Here is a 22,153-nt window from a genome sequence, read left to right on the forward strand (position 1 = left end):
AGAAGTTTTCTGGTATTATTTCATTGAATATATTTTCTATACCCTCAATCTTTATTTCCTCTCCTTCAGGTATGCCAATGATGCAGACATTTGATCTTTTAATGGTGTCCCAAAGAGCTTATATTTTCTCTATATTTATATTCTATCTGAATGTGATATTTTGAAAGACCTTGTGTTCCATTCTTTCTTCTGTGTCATCTATTATGTTCTTGAGGCTTTTAATTGAATTTTTATCTGACTCAAGCTTTCCATTAAGATTTCTGAAAAAAATTTAATAAGATCTCTATTCTCTTTGATGAATTTCTCATCTATGTGCTGCATTGTCTTCCTAATTTCATTTAAGTGATCTGTATTAACTTGGATGTCATTGAGCTTTTTAAAAATCATTCTTTTGAATTCATTTTTTATACATTTTGATATCTTTGGAATATGTTACTACAGAGTTATGATCTTTAAAAGGTGTTATATTGTCATATTTTTTCATATTTCTGTGTTTCTATGTTGAGATTTATGCATCTAATGGAATGAATGGTTCTATCACTTATGAAATATACTTCCTAATGACTTTCTCCTAAAGATGTGTCTTGGGTATCAGTTTGTTGTGTAATGTTGAGTTTATTTACAGCTGTATTCCGTAGTGTATTCTCCCAGTAGCTTCTTTGGCTGTGATTAGTGAGTTTGACACAGTGTATACATATTGGAGTCAGAGAGATCCACTATCTCTATGGGTCAGCCAGTTGTTTGGACACTGTAGCTGTGAAGGCAGAGAGGCTGTAGACGACAGTGTGTGGAATGCACAATGGGAGTTGTCAATAGACAATTGAGTGATGGGAGTTGTCAATAGACAATTGAGTGATGAGAGTTTCCTCAGGCACTGTTGATGTTGGCTCTGTTGCTTGGGAAGTTCTCTGGTACTGGGTGAAGCGCTTATCCTGATTTGACACTAGTGTAGATCCAGGTGTTTCCTGGGAAGAGGTGGCTGATGGTATCACAATGTTCCCTCTGTGGCATTTACACTCATTCTTCTCTCTAGTGCATGATCAGACAAGGGGTGAATGATGCAGGGGATCCATCATACAATAGCAAAATTGTGTTATTACTCTCTGTTGCTACTGTGAACTTGGTTCCCCAGGATCAGGACTTCAGGACTCCTCCTTCCATTATGTGCATACTTGGGGATGGGGCTTTTCTTTCCCATATTATCCGAACCATAGTGTCCACCAAGGATCAAGTAGTTCTATCACTTATGATAGTGTGGGTCAGGGAAAATAGAACACAGTGAAATTCCTCTCAGCCGAGGCACTTATAGGAGTGGACAGGAGCAGAACACAGCTGGTGCCCATCAAATTTTCTTTTTGGACCTTCTTAGGCTGCATGCCAAGGTACAGATTGATGGCCTGTGGCTTTTCTCCCCATGATTTTTTTCAGTTGTAGTACCCATTAGGGTTGGTACAAGAATGGATCACATCTAAAACTGAGCAAAATTCCCCTTGGCAGAGGTACCTAGGGGAGTGAGTGAGAAAAGAACATGGCCAGCACCAGGCAAATTATCTCTAGACCCTCTCAGGCTTTGTGCCCTGGGGGTGGGGCAATGGTTGCCACCTCCCACCCCCCTTTGATTTTCTTAGTAGTAGTACCTGGCAGGGATCAAGTGGGAGTGGGTCATGTCTGGAGCCAGGCAAAATTCCTCTCAGTTGAGTGAGAGTGGAATGTGGCCAAACAGGGCAAGGTATCTCTCCAGTCTTCCTAGACTGTTCCCTGGGGCAGGCTATAGCTGGAGCTGCAGTGGTGTTGCTCCATCACACCTCTCTGTATGGGCAGAACAAACAGTAGAACCTTAGTTCTTTCTCTGCCTTTTTAGTGACAGGCACCCATGCATAAATCTGGGAGAGAAGTGGCAGGAACCGTGGGGCAACTGCCCACTGTCCTGGCACTGTATGAAACCACAGGCAACTGGTCATACCCCTGGTCTTAGAGGCAGGTTTCTGATCCCCCAGTTCTTGAGGGCAGCACCTACTACTCCCATGTGTCACACCTCCTGAGTAGCACTCCACTGAAACAGCTATCAGTTGAGTCACTGCTGTAGAAGGTCTGAGGGATCCCAGAGGTGGGAATATGAAGTAGCTGATGCCTGGAGATGTCCAAATTCAGACAATAGGTTCTTTCTTAAGATGCCTCCTGGTTCCAGCCCTCTGGAAGTTCTATGGGAGTTGAAAGTGAATTCCTATTTTAGTCAGATGACTGTGAAGATTTCAGGCATTCTGTGTATTTAGGCTGTAAGTCTGTAAAGACCATGAAACTTCCTAATAGCTAAGATTGCCACTATCTCTACTGTTAGAGGTTGCTAGGACTCTTTTTATACTTCCCTTCCCTTCCGCTGTAGAAATAGGTAGTAGGTGATGGAATCTTTTGTTTTTCTAGGCTCCTGTCCCAGGTTTCTGGATTTTACAAGATTTCCATTCTTCTACTGTTGAATTCCAGTGTTCTCTCAAGGTCATTGACCTCCCAGGTCATCCACCTGTTTGGTTTTTCTTTGTTAAGAAGCAGGGGTGCTGGGTGCATCTATTCAAACCACCTTCTGACTCTACATAATTAATATATAAAGGAAACAATAATTAGTTTTTGAACTATAATAGTCCACTAATGCAATATCTAGTGATTTTTAAAACATGTCATAAGAAGCCGGGCGTAGTGGTGTACACCTGTAATTCCAGCCACTGGGGAGGCTGAGGCAGGAGAATATTGAGTTCAAAGCTAGACTCAGCAACTGCAAGGTGCTAAGCAACTCAGTGAGACTCTATCTCTGAGTAAACACAAAATAGGGCTGAGATGTGGCTCAGTGGTTGAGTGCCCCCGAATTCAATCCCTTGTACTAAAAAAAAAAAAAAGAAAGAAAGAAAGAAAAAAAGAAGAAATGTCATAAGAAAAGTGTGGGTCAGGGAAAATAATGAGTCCTACAATTCTGATGTCTTTCAGAAGGCATGTTTCAATGATCAAGGAGAAACAAACCTAGGTGAAAATGCTACTTTAATAATATAAAGAAAGAAAATAATTGGGTTCAGTTTTGCCAATTTTATTGAACCAATAAAATTCCTACTAATAACAATGAAATAAATTTCTGCAAGTATAAATGTGATACAGTTTAACAAAACCCATTGTTCTGTACCTATAAATAGATTTTCAAAATGTCATAAAAAGTGCAGTTATGAATTGTTAACATGTTAATACACAATTCCTTTATTTCAAATGTGTTTGTCTTGACTCACTAACAGTTCCTTCCACATCTGTTCAAATAATATTACCCATCCCTCCAAAAACAAAAAATAAAAAAACAAAAAGAGGCATTAAAGCACTAGAATATTATAAACTGACCCATTCAGGTCAGCTTTAGTCAGAATTGTAAAATCAGCAACATAAAAAAAAATAAAACCTAGTTATACATACAAAAAGCTTTCATGGGTTCTAAAATCTCCTTAACTGCTGACTCATGTGGCATTTAAGAGTTGAAAAGGCTTATATGGTTAACTACCTTAGACTATATCTACAGCAGGGTCTGGTTTGCCAGAACAAGTTTAAAGTGGCTGTTTTATTAAATTTTCTATTTTCAGAATTGAAACTATAAATATAAGACTGCCATTTGACACTGAAACTTGCGTGAATCCTAAACTGCATCAATGATCTATTTGATAAAAGCTTATTCTAATTTAAATCCTTATAGAGTAAGAGACTGATATATATATGTGTATATATATATATATATTAGCAGTCTTAAAGATCATATCATCCGCCTTAACATTAGTCCAAAGTCACGTGCTTCGTAGAAAAAAAAATTACAGTAACAAAGCACAGGACTACAAAGGCAAAACATCACAGCTTTTGATTACACTGAATAAAAAGTACCAAGGAACGCAAAGGATAATTCTGTATTAATACTGATGAATTAAAGAACTATAATAGACGTTTCACAGCATGCTACATATATCGCTCACAACTTAAGGATAAAATGATGCCTATAATTGAAAAGTCAAGAAGTTGGCAATCTGATTTCATGTGCAATTCAGCTACAAAGTCTTAATATATACATTCATTATGTAGCTGCCTTGCAAAATCAGGATTAATAAAAAGAGTTTTCAAGTTCAAATTCTATTTCATAAGTTAAAGGATACATCCAGTTCTTCCATGACCAGGAAAGTTGTTTTCAGGTTTGAAGGAACTAATCCAAGTGGCAAGGCCGCATTCCAAGGTGACCTGACAGGGTTCTTGTTTACCTTGCTCAGACTGTGTGTGGATGTGTATATTCTATAAGCACTGAGAAGATGCCAAACTGGCTTGTGATTTGCTTTCACTGTCTATCTTATTTTGGGTTAAAAGAGTTAATGTGAAGAGAAAGAGGAAGGGAAAAATTGTACTTTCTCTCCAGAGAAGACATATGAATGCAAAGGAAATATTTGCACTAGAAATAGAGTTTGGATCACTTTCCTTGGCGAACAAGGGTACCGTTTAACTCAGTTTTTATTTTAGAGAACCAGTAAAATTCATAAAGGAGAAAATTGTTTCTCAACTTTACAAAGGAAAATCCTTGGCCACCTAACTGCTATATTTCCTTTATCCTATCTTTTGATTCTTATCAGAGTTGGGAGATCCAGTTGAAAATGGTGAAGACTGATTAAGAAAGAAATGTGTAATTAGTTTTATTCTATATCATAATGTATACACTTAATGATTTGGGATCCATGAAGAATATTTGAACATTAAAGACTGGAGATCCTCTCTCCTTCTTTAATAGTCTTTCTGTAGAAATTATACATTCATTTTTTTAAGAGGCTAACTTGAGGGGTGCAAGAAAATAGACTGTTTTTAGCAAAATTTTACATACCAAAATTATATTTTATCATATTTAAGACTTACTAATTCTTGATGATGTCCTATGACTATAAAATGGAGTCTTTGTTCTAAAGGCTATTTTATGTTATGCACTGCATTATTTTAGAGTGTTCCACAAGCACTCAAAAGAACTAGGTACTCTATTTTTCCCCCCTATATATATTTTTTTCTTTTTCAGTTCTGTACTTCATGGTGGTACAGTCATAGTTAGGTTAAAGCTAGAATGAACACTTTATGACACATGATTTAACAACTCTATCAGTCTCCAAGTTGTACTAGGTCACCAGTTCACTCCTGGGTCCTTAGGGCATTTATTGGACACTGCTTCCAGGTTGGGCTATTTATGATTGAGATGGAAAACATCAAATACCACAAGAGAACATAATAATCTACACTTTCAAATAGGGTTCATCTTCAGATGAGATAAGCATCTGTAGATACACATGCCCCATGTTAGAAACTTGTTTCCTATATGTTAGAAACACACATTTTATAGTGTGAGCCATACTGAATGTACATCAACGGGAGGAGAATTTTCAGTTTCCTCCTCTCTGCATTTCCTCTTTTTTAAATTATATTATGAGAATTTGTATTTTCCCTCTCTCTGCATTTCCTCTTTTTTAAATGATAGGAATGGGGGATAGGATTAACGTAACCCAGCAAGTCCTGGTCAAACCCTCATGTGTCCAGTCTTGTGGGATTTTATCTACATTAAATCAAATGGTCTTCTGTGTTCCACTCAGACTGTATAAATACCTCTTTTCATATGTCCTTTTATGACAAATGTGTCAAGGCCCAAACACCACCAATAAAACAAATGTCTGAAAAACCACCCTATTTGTATGCCAGAAATTTCCTGTTCCACTAAAGGGTTACAGGTCAGTCTGGATTGCTAGATAATTTTAACTTTACATTCAAATAACTTGGTCTAACATCAGTATTCATTATCTAATATAGATCCAAGTTTAGGATGGCAATTCAATCACTTTAAAATCCTGCTAAATGCTAAATTCTGTATGGTAGAAATAGTTCAATTTCTGTATCATGTATAAATATAAAGATTCCTACTCTGATAGAAGGCAAAAGTCTTTTATGATTTATTTAAAATATGGAAGTAGTATTACTGAACAACAGAGAGTGAACCCATGAAAAGGTTGGATACTCTAAATTTATAGGCTCTTTGGGGATGAGGTAGAGGAGAGCAAGATATTTTGGCAGCTGGGAAAAGGGTAGAAACAGTATGGGGTGGACAAGATTACACTTGATGCTGCATAACATCTGGTAGGGCATCTAGGGCAAAAGTTGGCCCAAGTATATATAGATGGATGGATGAGGGATTTAGAGGGAACTGAGACACAGCCATTTTCTTAATGAATGAAGAAAAGTAACTCAGAAAAGTAAATGCTGGTGACTATCAGCAGGTGGCTGGTGATGTTTGGTTTGGATTGTGAAAGGCATTCAGACCAATATAGGCTGAGGAAAGGGGAGCAGAGTGCATGTACAGAGGTTGAGGCACTTGGAGGATGAGAAAGCAGGCAGGAAAGGGTGGGCTAAATGCAGGTAGGAGCTCCATGTGGGAAATGTTTCCTTTGTATTAGGTACACAACACTGAGGACAGCCACAGTGTCAGCTTTATGTTCCATGTGATCTTTGAAAGCGATTCATTCCTCACAGGGTTCTGCCTCGACATATACCTCTACCTCATAATCTACTTTGCCCCGGCTATTTTTGTTCTAGGTATCACCTGAGCAGATACTGCTGACTATGCCAAATTAGCACTGAAGTAAGCTCCACATACAGTGGGCATTTAAATTCTGTTGACTGAGATAAATACATTCAGGTTACAGTACTGCTTTGAGGAAAGACTACTTAATTTGATTCTCAGTCTCCACACAGGTATATTAGGGAAACACAGTTTAGGATGATGGCCACCTACAGTGGGTTCTGATTATACAAATTACATAATTTCAAACTCAATCTGGGGTGTGTGGCTCAGCAACAGAGTGCTTGCCTAGCCATATATGAGGTCCTGGGTTCAATCCCCAGCATCACAAAAACAAAAAAACAAAAATCCAAGATTAAAACCTTTAATCTAGGGCTAGGGATGTAGCTTCATGATAGGATACTTGTATAGCATGTGCAAGTCAATGGTTCAATCCCCAGTAATAAAAAAAAAAATTTAAAAAGCAGAAAACTTGATTTGAACAGGGAGCAGAGTAATCACATGTCTTTCAGTTTGGTGTTGAACTATGCTATTTGTACAGCATTACTATTGTGTGCTTTTTACTCCATGTAAGACCATTTCTTTGCATTTAAGATGAAAAAGACCTATGAGATAAAAAGAAGAATTTAAACTCTTGCTTTTTAGAAAAATTATATAGAATTCTTTTTAAAGCAATATAACACAAAACAAAAAGCCTCATATGCCCTGAAATTTGTGATTTTCCCTGATGAATTGTCTTTAGTGTTTAAAAAGAATCTCACCATATTTGCATGCACTCTCCACTAAAAATGGTGAACTATTTTAAGTTCAGATCTTTGTTTGCTGATAAATTTATTTTGCTGCGGCACAGAAATCTAAGTTTTTCATTAAAAAAACTTCATAATGTGGGAAAGGAAAAAGTTGCCCTACTAATATTAATTAGATTTTAGATGTATTTAAAGTCTTTAGGAGACATTAAAGCACAAATAAAACAGGGGCTCTGGTTCAAATTTTATATGATATTTTAAATAAACTTTACATTTGAGTTTTCTGTTCTAAAAACAGCCCTGTGTTGCTCTGCCATTATTTGGGTTTAAAACCATAATTAAAAGCCAAGGAATTGTCCCAGATTCCATGTTTTCCAACTTTGATTTAAAGAGTAGCCCATGTGGGACAAATTCTTCCTGAGATTGAGACAATATACTTAGTTCATAAAGGTGAAGCAGTCCCATCTCTAAAACCCATTTCCCTTTTATTGTCACAAGCCCACCTGAGGAAACTTAACCTGAAGGTTCTGAGGCACATGCCTGGACCTTTCCATAGTCAAGGGGTTAAAGAACAGGTTTAATTTCACATGGGTGGAGGAGGGGGGCATTTTAATATTTCCTAAGGTGATCTGAAAAATTAAGAGTTACCATCAAAGCTGGAAAACTTGGAATTCCAAAGTAGATATTACTCAAGCACACACAAGTGGATTATTAGACTGATTTTAACATAATAAGCACGTAATTAAAGAATTCACATTCATATGTGCTTTTTTTCACATATATTTGCACATTTAAGTTTGGCACAATGTGAGCCCAAGGTGTAGATTAGCATATCAGATAATCACTTCGTTATACCAATTGAACCAGATATCTCTTTTTAAAAATATCACATTTTTAATATAAAAACTACACTATAAATTACTACATAGTAAATTCAATACTTTGAAAAAATACCACCCTGCAAAACCGCATCAGAATTTCAAGTTTGCAATGGATAAAGAGAGTGGACTGCAAACTCTTGGTCAGATGGGAGCCAAGCCTGGAACGCTGTGCATGCTGCATCCTAACAGGTGCTTTGTCACCTTCACTAGTCAATTCCTCTAGGCTGGTTCATTGAGGTTTATTAATATATTATGTTATTTCTGTTTATAGTTCCAAGTCAACTTATTTTCCTGATTATTAATAAGACAGATCAATGTTGAGCTAAAAAGAAACTTTGCTAGGAAAAAGATCTATTAAAGGCACTAATATTTCTATAACCCAACCTCTAACTACTTATATTTCTGGGGAAAAAGTAAAAAGGAAAAATTAAGTGGCCATTTTAGTTATTTAAACTTTGTTTCCCCTTTTGGTCTAAAGCTCATCTGGTGTCCTGTGAGAATTTCTCTTTCTATTCAATACATAAAAATCATTTTTCTTCCTGTAATACAATTCACCTGCACAAAAATATAGGGCTATTACTTGAAAAGATTCTAAAAAGAAAACAAACACAAGAATAAAAGATATCCTCAACTTGAAAATCCTAAGGTAAGGGAAATCTAATGAACATTTATGCTGCCATCTGTGTTTTGCCATTCTCCTAAATACTTTCCTTGCAGCTAATATGTATCTATATAATTTGATATTGAAGAAAATCAACATATGGTATATGCAATAAACAAAACACAAGAGATCTGGCGTGAGTTCTTTGAATAGTCTCTTTAAATAAACCACCCTGTCTTCAAAAATATTAGTAACTTTTTTTCCTCACATGGAAGATTTCAAATAAGATCCTGGAATCCAAAAATGCAAACTATCTTATATGTTAACAGTGTATAGTCATCTTTGTTTTCTTATCTGGAACAAAAGCTAAAGCAAAGCAACTTAATGTACTGTACCAGAGAAGGATGGCAAATGAAATGGGAAAGTGACTTAACAAAACACTACCCCATGATCCTTTCGTGAGAGAAAAAAGTAGGTCCTATATAATAAGTAAGTATATATAAACTGAAATCTTTGTGGGAAATATAACGGAAAATTTTAGCTATATTATTTACTATTAAAAATGAATATGTTTTTTAAAAACTAATATGTATGTGTAAAATTCAAGTCACCCTTAATTAACCAAAAAGTGTTTAAGCAGTGCAGTTGTGTCCTACTGGATAGTTGTAAGCATCTCTTTAGGCACTTCACTGGTTCATTAACATAATACAAATTAAAGCTATAAACACATAATGTTGTGCTCTCTGAAGATAGTCTAATAAGCAACATAAACCAATGCAAAAATGTGACTTTTTGGCTGCTTATTCCTCCCCTATGACTTGACATCTTTTTTTAACCAGTTGTCCAAAGAGATTTTTCTGGGGAAGAGAAATGCTTTGGCATTATTAAAAGAACATTTTGAACCCCAGTAAGGTAAAATAGAAAAAAGCCTAGTTCAATAAAGAAATTTACACAAAATTTCTTTATGGCTCTGTTTAAAAGGACACTTCTGCAGTGACTTAATAGGGGGAAGTTGAGTATTTCTTAGAACATATTGCACTCATTTTTTGTTGTTGTTTAATCACATTAATGCATAGAAATACAATTTTTAACCTTTGAATAATAATATGTTTAATCTATTATAGGAAGAAAATCATGGAAACAATTTCTAAAAGCCTAATTGGAAAAATATAGGCATGTAACCTTCTTTTGCTTACCATAATATAGAAAAAACTATAAGAAAGGAAAATGTGCAAAGAAAATTTTTGGTCAGTCTTGTGTGGGTACAGGTTTATATGTGCCAACTGAAAGAACTGTGAGCAGCACTGTGAGCACTGATTATTTAAGGTGACTGAGAAGTACTGTCAGTGATAGGAAGGATTGTGCATAATTCTGCTTTTCATATATACATCTGATATGGAAAACTGAAACTTCCGGTTTAGAAGAGAAAGAAAATTGCTAAATTTGGCATTTCAGTAGCATGCGATAGGATTCATCATGATTAACTTCACATTAAATTATGGACAATGGCTGTATCACATTTCACGTTATCGCCAATAGCAGGAAAAAAAACAACCAAACCCCAAAACAAACAAACAAATAAACAAAAACGCAGTGCCTGACAAATAATTTCCTGGGGACACAAATTTGTGTCCATTGAGCAGCTTGGTTCAACAGCGCATGCTTTGCCTCCACCAGACTTAGGACACAACATGAAAATTTTAGAATGGCCAGAGGAGGTCATTCTTTGCTGAATTCCAATATCTGAAAAAAAAATTAGCTTGACCAGATTGTAAGCGCTTTTCCTTATTTAAAAAAATGGGGGGCAAAGAAAAAAGTATACATACACACAAACCCCTAAGCATTGAAGTTAAGCATTAACAAACCAGGTTCATGATTTATGATCAGTATCCAAAAATCCAACTATAAACAATGCAAAGTAGTGCTCCTCAGTATTATTTTTGCAATTGTTAGTAATGTTAAGCATCAAGAAAAATAAAACACATCATTGCACATTACAGCCGGAAAAAGAAAAACAACAACAACAACAACAACAACAAAACCCAACGACTAATCTTTGACACTAGAGAATTGGATAATTTTTGATGCTATATCACAAATAGTTTCTGATGTAAATCATATGTGAAAAGGTCTTTACACACATGCCATTCTCCCTGGTCAATGGTTCAGGTCAAATGCCGAGTTATAGCCCGAAGGGCATAAAGCAGTTCAGCTTGCATCCTTGCTTCCATTAAAAGTAGATTTACGTGAACCTGGAAAGGAAAATGTTATCAGGTTAGTGAACATAATACACAAAGGGAAAATCTTTAAGGTTTTTCCCACATATTACATTTACAAACATTCTTTATGTGTATAGAGATTATATACAAACATACATGCCTGGGTATATCTATGCATATACAAATGTAACATTCAAATGTGTATTTATAAAGATAGTTCTGCAAATAGTAAAAACAACCCATAATGTCTACAAAATTCTATACTCTTGTTAAGACTATACATTATGTAAAGCCAATTAACCTTTTCAATTACAAAACTAATTTTTATAAATTATAATTTTCCTACAAATTATACTTCCAAGTCATAAAATTTGACATGGCTAAAAATTAACCCTACATTTTTAACATTTTTAACATCATATATCTATATATATATATGATGTGTGTACATATTATATATGCATATATATATGTTTATACACACACACACACACACACACACACCATGAAAAGCTCTTCAAAATTTTACCAGTATTTACTTTTAAAGTGAAACTTTGATGCTGGACACTTTTTCTATGTAGTGTCTGTTATTTATTAGCTATGCATAGTTTCCTTAGAGTCTTTCAGGTAAAATTGTGAAAAGCACTTCTTTTAGGAATACTTCTCAGCTGACAGTTAAAATGAATACATGCAAATTTTCAAAATGTACTATAAGGAAATATAATGTTTTGATATCTTTCTACCAGTTGAATATATTGTTGGATATAGTTTCCTGATGAGTAAAGAAAATTTCTAGATAGAATCTAGAATCTAGAAAAGGAGGAAAAGCTATTGCAAACATATAAACAGGGCATAAAGATCCACCAAGAGATGCTGAAGATAAAATGGGCAATTACCTGAGTGTGACTGGCTTTAAGACTTCAAAAAAATCTGTCAGATACTGAGGTCATAATATTTCTTTGCCAAGGTCATAACAGCTAATTAGTGTCTGTTGGAACCCTAGAAATATTTCTTATTCTCAAACATAGATATAAATGAGACTCTTGGATTTAAGGATTAAAAGGCCTAATACTTAAAGCTAGCTTTTTATATTTTAATGTTGGTTAAAAATCCTTAACATTTATTAGGTTTTAACTTAAATATGATTCCTATATATTTCCTGCAAAAAATATTCTTATATAATAATATTTTGTCTAAAAGGTCCTATATTATATTATCAAAATACCAGATTATATGGGCTGGGATGTAGCTCAGTGGTAGAGTGCTTGCCTAGCATGTGTGAGGCACTGGGTTCGATTCTCAGCACAGCATGTAAATAAATAAAAAATAAATAAGGGTCTATCTATAACTTAAATACCAGTTATTAAATTGAGATGATAAACTATTGTTCTAATAATTCTTGTGGCTAGCTAAAGAATCTTTAAATGGATATGCTTCTGAGTCAAGATACAATTATACCACTAAAACTTATTAGTAGGTTTGGTTTTTATTGAAAGTTAGAATGGTAGATAGTTTCTCATATTTTAAAGACATTAAAGACACTATTTGAAAGATACACTCTATCACAGACTGATGCTAAAATTTACTTTAGACACTATGATAGACAAAGCATACAACTAAAATTTAGTTAATAGTCAATAACTCTGAATTTAAAAACATAAAATGCTAGATAATTCCACTTCAATTTCAAAAGCACAAATTTATTAGTACAGCACTTGCGTAATTTTTTCATAATCATTACTTATTATACTGAATATCTGTCTATGGTATAATGCTTTGTCATGAAACTTTACCTTTTCTGAGTGTTTGAACTGCCGCCAGTAACTATCATACATGCGCTTTGTAGTTCTCTCGGGATAGCAGGTTACTGTCTTAATGTAAACCTTCAGGCTTCGTTCAAGTAATTGGTTAACTTCCCCATAGTCGTAATCATCATACCTATGAGCAACAGGACAACAGCTTTATTATGATACAATTAAAATTTTTAATTTCTAATGTTGTAGAAAGATTGTCTAATAACTATTTACCACTAAGCTCATTAATTAATTAATTTAACAAATATTTGCCGAGTGATTTCTATATGCCCTGAACCTTTCTAGGTACTGGGGATTCACTGATGAACACAGAAAAAAAATCAATCCCTGATCTCATTGACTTCAAATTCTATATGGAGGAAAAAATTTAAAAGATAAAGCATGTAGTATACAGATGGTGACAACTGCTAGGCAGAGAAAATGAAATCTGTGGTCTAGGAGGAAAGAAGTTATGATTTTAAATAGGGTGGGCAGGATGGCTTCTCTGAGAGATTGACATTTGAACAAATACCATAAGGTGGAGAAGGAACAAGCATAAAGGCCCTAAGGCTGGAGTCAAGTGTTTCAAGGATGACAGAGTCATCATGTATCTAATATGCTGCTGAACAATCAGATAAATAATAATTGCAGACTGACCACGGGAAGTAGCTAGCAGAAGTTATTGGTAACCTCAATAAGCATAGTTTTGTAGGCATGGTAGGAGAAAAAGCCTAACTGTGTAAGTTCAAGAGAGAATGGGATATGAGAAAATGGTGACAGTAAATGCAATTTTTTTTTCAAAGAAATCTGCTATGCATAGGAGTAGAAAAATGAGGTAGCAGCCAGAAGGAAAAGGAGGATGAAAGAATTTTCTTTAGTGATGGGAGAAACATGTTCCATACTGCTGGAAAAGATACAGGAAAGTAAAGCTGACTATGTGGGAGAGAGGAGGGAGAAGTGAGGACAGAGATCTTCAGAAGTGAGAGGATGTGGGAGTTTGTGTCTAAGTGCACAGCAGCATAGACAGGTCATCCACAGAAACAGAAGAGAGAGAGCAGAAAGAATAGGCACAGGCACAGATAGGAGGGGGTCTGTGGTCCTGGAAGCTTTTGCAATTTATCTCCTATATTTTTAAATCCAAAGTATTGCTTTAAATAAATGATATCTTGATGATTTCATAAAAACTTCATTTAGTAGTATCCAATGGATTAAATATGATTACAACATTTGTTACTTATTGCCTTGTATACTATCAATATTTATTGGACTTAAATTTTATTAGTGTTTATTTTTCTTAACTGTGTAACTATAATGTGTGTGTATGTATGTTTTATATAACATCAGTAATCATTGGAGATAGGATAGAATTAAGACTAAATTTGAGAATCCTTCCTGGAAAATGGATTAGTTAAAAAAAAGTATATTGTGCCCCTTTATATATTACATATGCTTTATATACACATATTATGTGTGTATATATATATATATATACATTATATATACTATATGTATATATATATACTATATGCTTCCACATAATAGTGTACATTATATATACACTATAGTATATTTTTATGTGTGTGTGTGTGTGTGTGTATATATATATATATATATATATATATATATTTATATATATGTTTAAACATACGATAATTCTTTGACAATTTATTGTTCAGGATAGTCAATGGACAAATAGCATAATTATTATATACCATCATAATGCAGGATGAGAATCCCTGCTCCAAAATGACTGGGATCAGAAATGTTTCAGAGTTCTAAGTTTTTTAGATGTTGGTATACTTGCATAGACTTTATCAAACATTCCTAATCAGAAAATCTGAAATCTCAATTTCTCTAAAACCCCCCAAATTTTAATAAGATGAAAAGTTTAGGATTTTAAAATATTTTGATATCAAATTTTCAGATTTAGGATGCTCAACCTGTAGTGGTTTTCTTTTGTTTGTTTGTTTATTTGTTTGTTTACATAGAATGTTTCATTATTAGTTGATTAATCGGGAAATTTTGTGATCCTTTAGCTAAAATTACAGAAAATACTCAGCTTAACAAATTGAATTCTAATTTCATTCCATAAAGGCTTTCACATAATATATAAGAAAAGATACACTATACAGTCAAGTTAAATGTATTCATAACTGCAAATTTTTTTCTGCAAATCTATTCCATAAAAAGCCTTCCAAACTCAGCCCCAAAAAGCACTTCTCCAAAATAGAGCTTTCTTGATTAGCCCATTCAATCTCCTTCCCTCATTTACTCACTATCTTCTCAATGCTAATTTCCTAAACTTAGAAGCCTTAATTTATATTGACTGATATGTTTCATTTCAGTATTCTTATGTGAGCTTACATAAGCTTTATGAGGACAGAATCTATTCTAGTTTTGCTTATGCCCCAATTACCATTCCTTCAAAAATAAATTAAAAAAAAAAAACAGAATTTATTACAGTGATCTAAAGGGACACAATACACATTTTTTAAAAAACTAATCTATTTTCCAGGAAGGATTCTCAACTTTAGTCTGATTCTATCCTATCCCAGTGATTACTGATGCTGTTTCTCCTTTCCTCAGTAAATTCTTCCTGCTGTCCTTTTTTTTTTTTTTTTTTTTTTTTTTTTTTTTTTTTTTAATTTTTTATTGTGGGTTGTTCAAAACATTACAAATTTCTTGACATATCATATTCCACACTTTGATTCTAGTGGGTTATGAACTCCCACCTTCACCCCATACACAGATTGCAGATTCACATCAGTTACACATCCATTGATTTACAAATTGCCATACTAGTGTCTGTTGTGCTCCGCTGCCTTTCCCATCATCCACCCTCCCCCCTGCTGTCCTTATATGTACATCATTGTTAAGATTTGCAACACTTAAATGAAGAAAAATGCTCTCTATAAAACAGAATTTTTTTTAAATCAGAAGTTCACATATATTATTCTCTCCCCAGAATCCTATAATTACTAAGTGGGACATAAATAAGACTCATGTCAGAATTTTCACTTAAAAATAGTATAAAACTGTATGCACATAGAACATACCTGATTCCAAACATACAGTGAACATAGTTAAATAAAGCTCTGCGCAGTGTGGTTGTGTCAACATCCTCATGGGTGGCCATAGTGTTATAGGTGAGATTGTAGACCATTCTAAACTTCTCATCAAGAAGATGTCCAATGTCTGAATAAAGTCTGTTCACCAGGGAGAACCCATGATTTTCCCAGGTGTAGTCCTAAGTGAACAAAATGTATCCAATATGTTTTTATTGAATTAAACTACTGAAGCTAGTTAGTGAGCATACTGCTAATTCAGTTCTAGGTTTGCAGCTTCACTATGGCTTTAACAAGAACCCTTCACAACGGTTTGCAGATTGGAGTGCCAGAATGTTTGCCCAGTGTTTGTCATGTTAGTAATGAACTCTGGCCACCTCTGATGATCAGGTACTATGCACACTATACCTGAATCTGAAAGGATCCTCGAAGATCTTGGAATATCCCTATGTCACCAAACTGTTACATGGACTGTTAGCATAGAAATCATCTAAAATAGGCATAAAAGAATCTGTGTAATTCAAACCTACACTCTCTTTAGGACTCACCTAACTATAGTTGACTACATTTTCAGGAGTGGGAGGGTGCCCTTAAGCCCATGCCTGCTGGTATATGATCTTATTACAAAATACCTTTTTACATATAAACATGACCATACCATTTGATTTCCTCCCTGCTTCCTTTAGAAAAACACATGAACAATGTACAACTACCATGTAATAATGAAAGTAACTAAATAAAGCAGATAGTTTCCTTTTGCCTTCTTAGGGGGGAAATGCTAAAATAACTATATTCACTTATTGGGATACCAAATTATATGAGACTGAAAAGGAGGATAAATACCAAGATTTATAGATACTATCAAATGACCAATTTATTTTGAAGTCAATTTATTTATATTTCAACAGTTAATAGTTAAAATGGCAGTTAAAGTGGCTACTCTGAATTAAAGACATCTTATACCTGAGCTCGGAATGTTGGCAAATGTTCTTCTCCTCGTCTCGCAAAGTCTTCATACCCAAAACCAGGGTCTTCAATGTACCGCGAGACATCAGATGTTACAATCATGTCATCTTCAAAATCTAGAGAAAATAATGAACAATCCAGTTCATAAGAATATTGTACCTGGATAAGATAATAAAACCGAACCCCATTTTCCACTACTTTTTAGCTTTATCATTAATTTATGATGTAACAATATTGACTATGTGGCTTAAATTCATATAAAATATCTGCTGCTGAAGTTTTGAATATAATTTCATTTCTAAATTCTGGGAATTAAATTTAACTCTAGTTATCCAGGCAAAAAATTGACTAAATTTAAAAAGTCTAAACAATAGTAGCAAAAGACTAATACACTAATTTTACTAATTTAGAAATGGAAGATAGGATGGGCCTGTGAATATAAAGTTTAAACATCCTTTTGTTCTCTCCAGGTGATAAAGGGGATGTGACGAAGGAGAGGAGATGAAGGTACAAGACCATTTTAGATTTAAGATAAACTGTGCTTAAATTACATATTGTTTCATCTTGACCTATTCACAGTAAAAATCAGTTCAATAAAGTTTGTTTTTAGCTTACAATGTGGTATGTTATAAGGAAAAGGGTCAGGAAAGAAGCTCCAGGGAGGGGAGAGTGGACTTTTGAATGACACTATCATTCTTTTTATTCAACTGGGTGCTAAACAGGAGGGTTCAGTTTGTGAACATTCATCCTCCTTTTCCTTCTGGCTGCTACCTCATTTTTCTACTCCTATGCATAGCAGATTTCTTTGAAAAAAAAATTGCATTTACTGTCACCATTTTCTCATATCCCATTCTCTCTTGAACTTACACAGTTAGGCTTTTTCTCCTACCATGCCTACAAAACTATGCTTATTGAGGTTACCAATAACTTCTGCTAGCTACTTCCCGTGGTCAGTCTGCAATTATTATTTATCTGATTGTTCAGCAGCATATTAGATACATGATGACTCTGTCATCCTTGAAACACTTGGGGATTAAATTTTTTTATTTGTCCTTTTGAGATTTACAGACATAGACTGTATTTTGACATATTATACATACATGGAGTGTAACTTCTCATTCTTGTGGTTGTACATGATTGTGGAGTTTGATACTGGTTGTGTATTCATATGTGAACATAGGAAAGTTATGTCCAAGTCATTCTACTGTCTTTTCTATTCACAGGCCCCTCCCTTTCGTCATTCCCCTTTCCTCATTCCCCTTTGTTTAATCCAGTAATCTTCTATTCCCCCCCCAGCCCCCCCATGTGTGTTAGTATCCACATGTCAGAGGAACATTCGGCCTTTGGTTTTTTGGGATTGGCTTATTTCACTTAGCATGATAGTCTTCATTTCCATCCATTCACCAGCAAATGCCATAATGTCCTTCTTCTTTATGACTGAGCAGTACTCCATTGTATAGATATGCCAAAAAAAAATGTTTTAATCCATTTCTCTGTTGAAAGGCAGACACCTAAGTTGGTTCCATAGCTTAGCTATCATGAATTGAGCTGCTGTAAACATTGATGGGGTCATGTCACCATAGTATGCTGATTATAAGTCCTTTTTAATAAGATATATATAAAGTTGAATAGCCTTTCCTACTATTATGAAGCACACTGTCTGGGCATGGTGGTGGTGCACACCTGTAATCCCAGCAATTTGGGAGGCTGAGACAGGAAAATTGCAAGGTCAAGGCCAAGCCTCAACAACTTTATGAATCCTTATCTCAAAATAAAGAGTAAAAAGGACTGGGGATGTAGCCCAGCGGGATAAAGAGCTCCTGGGTTCATTCCTTAGTGGAAAAAAAAAAGAACTCCAATAATTCTATGAGAGCAACCTAGATACCCAAAACCAGGGTCTTCAATGTACCACGAGATATCAGATGTTACAATCATGTCATCTTCAAAATCTAGGTAAAAACTTAGGAAGAAAGAATACTTATTGTTGGGATTGTTGTGAAATAGCAAATATTAAACATAATGAAGTGTCCTATTCATTAGTCTAACAATGTTTCAGAAGAATTACTATAATTGCACTTATTTTTTAAACTTCCCCAAATTTTGACTAGATAAGAATTATAGTTTTTACTATGCTTCAAAACTTTTTATTAACTGTATTTAAAATTTATTACTTAATATTAATTAAAATACTAGTTAAGAAAATATGCTTACATAGGAGCTAATTTTTTTTCTTTCATTTTGGGAAATATATATTTATTTTCTAGAGCAAAAAGAAGAAAATGAAGCTCATGCATTCCATTTTAATGGTTGAAATCAGGAAAAAGTAATCAAAAATACAGACTAAAGTAAAAGAAAAAACAGTGAATTAGGGACTGGGGATGTGGCTCAAGCGGTAACATGCTCGCCTTGCATGCGTGGGGCGCTGGGTTCGATCCTCAGACCACATAAAATAAAATAAAGATGTTGTGTCCACTGAAAACTGAAAAATAAATATTAAAAAAACCCAGTGAATTAGAAGATGATTATCTTCAAGCTAAATTAATATGCATTGAACATTTAAATTTTTCCAGTGGTAAATTTTTAATATCATCAACTATGTAGTTGTCACCTGTCTTAAAATATTATTATTGTCTTTCTATCTTCCTGACTGCCAGTTTGGTACTAGTCTACTCACAGTCTTATTAGCAAGTTGTTTACTTCACATGTATGTTTTTATTTTCATGTGCTCAGAAAAATGAACACACATTAATAAGAATTTTAAAACTTCTTTATTACACATAAAGAGGATAAACTTTGTTGAGTAATTACTAGAATGCCAGTTATTATGCTATACTCTTAATATCTATTTTTGCTTCATTAATACAAAAACAAATGTCAACTAAAGAAATGAATAAATTTATTCATAATAAACTTACTATAAGTTATTAATACTCCTGTCAATACTAAATGTCAGTGAGAAATTCAATGTGAATTAGTATATGATGATGTGGAAAAGTAGTTTAATGTCTAAACATTAAACTACTTAAATTGACCTGAAGTTTTTAAGTGGCTTTCAGTTCTCTAAAAAGAAATTTTAGGCTTATTCCTACCCCAAACCCATAACCACTTTGTATTCTCCTTGTGCTTCAGCACTCTGTTAAAACGAATAGAAACACTACCAATAGCACTTTCAATGCATTATCTCTTAATGTAAAAGTCTCTTATTTTTCCAAGTAAATTTCATAATTGCATTTTTTATTTCTATAAGGAATGACATTGGGATTTTAATTGGAATCACATTGAATCTGTATAGTGCTTTGGGTAGTATGGCCATTTTGACAGTATTAATTTTGGCTATCCAAAAGCATGGGAGATCTTTCCATCTTCTAAGGCCTTCTTCAATTTATTTAGTGTTCTGTAGCTTTCATTGTAGAGCTCTTTCATCTCTTTTGTTGATTCCCAAGTATTTTTTTAAGGCTATTTTAAATGGGATTAGTTTTCCTAATTTCTCTTTCAGCAGATTCATCACTGATGTATAGAAATGTATTTGATTTATGGGTACTGATTTTATATCCTGCTACTTTGCTAAATTAATTCTAGAAGTTTTCTGGTGGAGTTTTTTGGATCCTCTAAGTATAGAATCATGTCATTAGCAAATAATGATAGTTTCAGTTCTTTTTTTCCTATGTGTATCCCTTTAATTTCTTTCATCTGTCTAATTGCTCTGGCTAAAGTTTCAAGGACTATGTTGAATAGGAGTGGTGAAAGAGGGCATCCCTGTTTTGTTCCAGTTTTTAGAGGGAATGCTTCCAATTTTTTGCCATTTAGAATGATGTTGGCCTTGGGTAAGCTCTAGTTATCTTAAAGAAGTTCTTAAAAACTAATGTCTGAAAGCAAACAGACATTACTAATCTTAATAAGAATGTTTACATTTTAAAATACTGGCTTATCAGAAGGTTCATCCCAACTTCATTATTTTCCTTTGTCTCTGCTTGTTCTCCCTGGATTTCTATAATCAACTTTGATTTTAGCCCTGAGTTACATGCTGATAATTTCCAAAAATTCTCATAAAGGTTGTAACCCTCTCCTCATCTCCTGTGCTATTTCAAGTGCAGTTTACAGACTGGTATCACTGACATCACTCCCGGGCTTCATGGAAATGTGGCCTCTTGGGCCACCCAGACTGACTGAAAACATCTGCATCCCAAAGATACCCAGTGACTCTTGAGCACACTGCAGTTGAAGAAACACTGCTGGATGTCTCTAGCGTGGATGTTTTACAAACATGTCAGGTCAAAATGTCCAAACATGAAAGCTTACATGCTCAAGATTAGAAAGGCCATTATGATAAGGCTGATATCTACCTAACCAACTTCCTCTTCTTACTGCCTACCTCATGATTTATGTCCTAAAAATATAAAAGTACTGTTCCCATATGCTGCATCCTGTTTCCTTATCATCATGCCTTTCCTCAGGTCTGGATGTTATTGACCTCAGGCGTCCTCTTGTGCCTCTGCCACACTCAGCCACTGCTTGGCTTCCTCACACTCAACTCCCTAAGACATCTAAGAGTCAAGAGAACTACTACTCTTTCTCCTCTAGTTTCCCATCAGTCCATGCCTTTTCCCTACCATGTTTGGGTTCATTGCTCTCTTCTATGTCCAGATTTTTCACATTTTACTGTGTATTATAATTATTTCTCCTTTTCTCACTAGCATAAAAGTTCCCTGAAGAAGGAATCATGTCTTATTTAGTCTTAAAACCTTAGTTCCTACCATAGCACTGAGACTATGTGGGGTACTCAACAAATAAATATTAAACCAAAACAATAAGTTTCTTTTTTGGGGATTTCCTGTTGAGTAAATGTCTGATTTACAGTTATAGTAGCCTTCAATGGAGTAAATGAATTAAAATGGCTATCCAATAGGGTAGATTAAAATCTTTCATGAAAAAAGATCATTAGTGTTTTTTTGTTGTTTTTTTTTCCAACACTAGGGAACGAATCCAGGAATACTCTACTCCTGAACTTTTTTTTTTTTTTCTTTTAGGGGAAATGATGAAAAGGGTTCTTGTTCTTCCTGTAAACTTTTCAAAGTTATTGATCAATGCTATTTTTGGCAGTAACAAGTTAAAGCCAAAACAATTCTCCAAAATTAAGATTGACAAGCCTAGCCTTAACACAGTAATTTCTATTTTAAAAAGAAATGTTATGAAGAATGATGACTTCTAAGAGTTTCAGCTTTGGGTTGAGAATTTATGGTATTTTAATAAAATTTACTATGTGGTGTTCAATATC

General features: G+C 34.4%; 1 protein-coding gene across 1 annotated transcript in view; it reads right to left on the bottom strand.

The window, feature by feature from the left end:
- Positions 1–3,057: 3,057 nt before the first annotated feature.
- Positions 3,058–22,153, bottom strand: part of Sesn3 (sestrin 3) — a 65,974-nt gene continuing 46,878 nt past the window's right edge. Inside the window, exons 7-10 of the mRNA XM_046462346.2 lie at positions 16,876–16,994; positions 15,904–16,094; positions 12,848–12,992; positions 3,058–11,087 (exon numbers count right to left, since the gene is read on the bottom strand). Of these exons, the coding sequence (XP_046318302.1) occupies positions 11,001–11,087; positions 12,848–12,992; positions 15,904–16,094; positions 16,876–16,994 (542 nt within the window). The 3' untranslated portion in view covers positions 3,058–11,000. The remainder of the gene's footprint in view (positions 11,088–12,847; positions 12,993–15,903; positions 16,095–16,875; positions 16,995–22,153) is intronic.

The sequence above is a fragment of the Marmota monax genome, unplaced genomic scaffold (assembly GCF_021218885.2).
Source record: "Marmota monax isolate L192 unplaced genomic scaffold, Marmota_monax_Labrador192_F-V1.1 WCK01_AAM20220418_F8-fsc00104, whole genome shotgun sequence".
NCBI classification, from domain to species: domain Eukaryota; kingdom Metazoa; phylum Chordata; class Mammalia; order Rodentia; family Sciuridae; genus Marmota; species Marmota monax.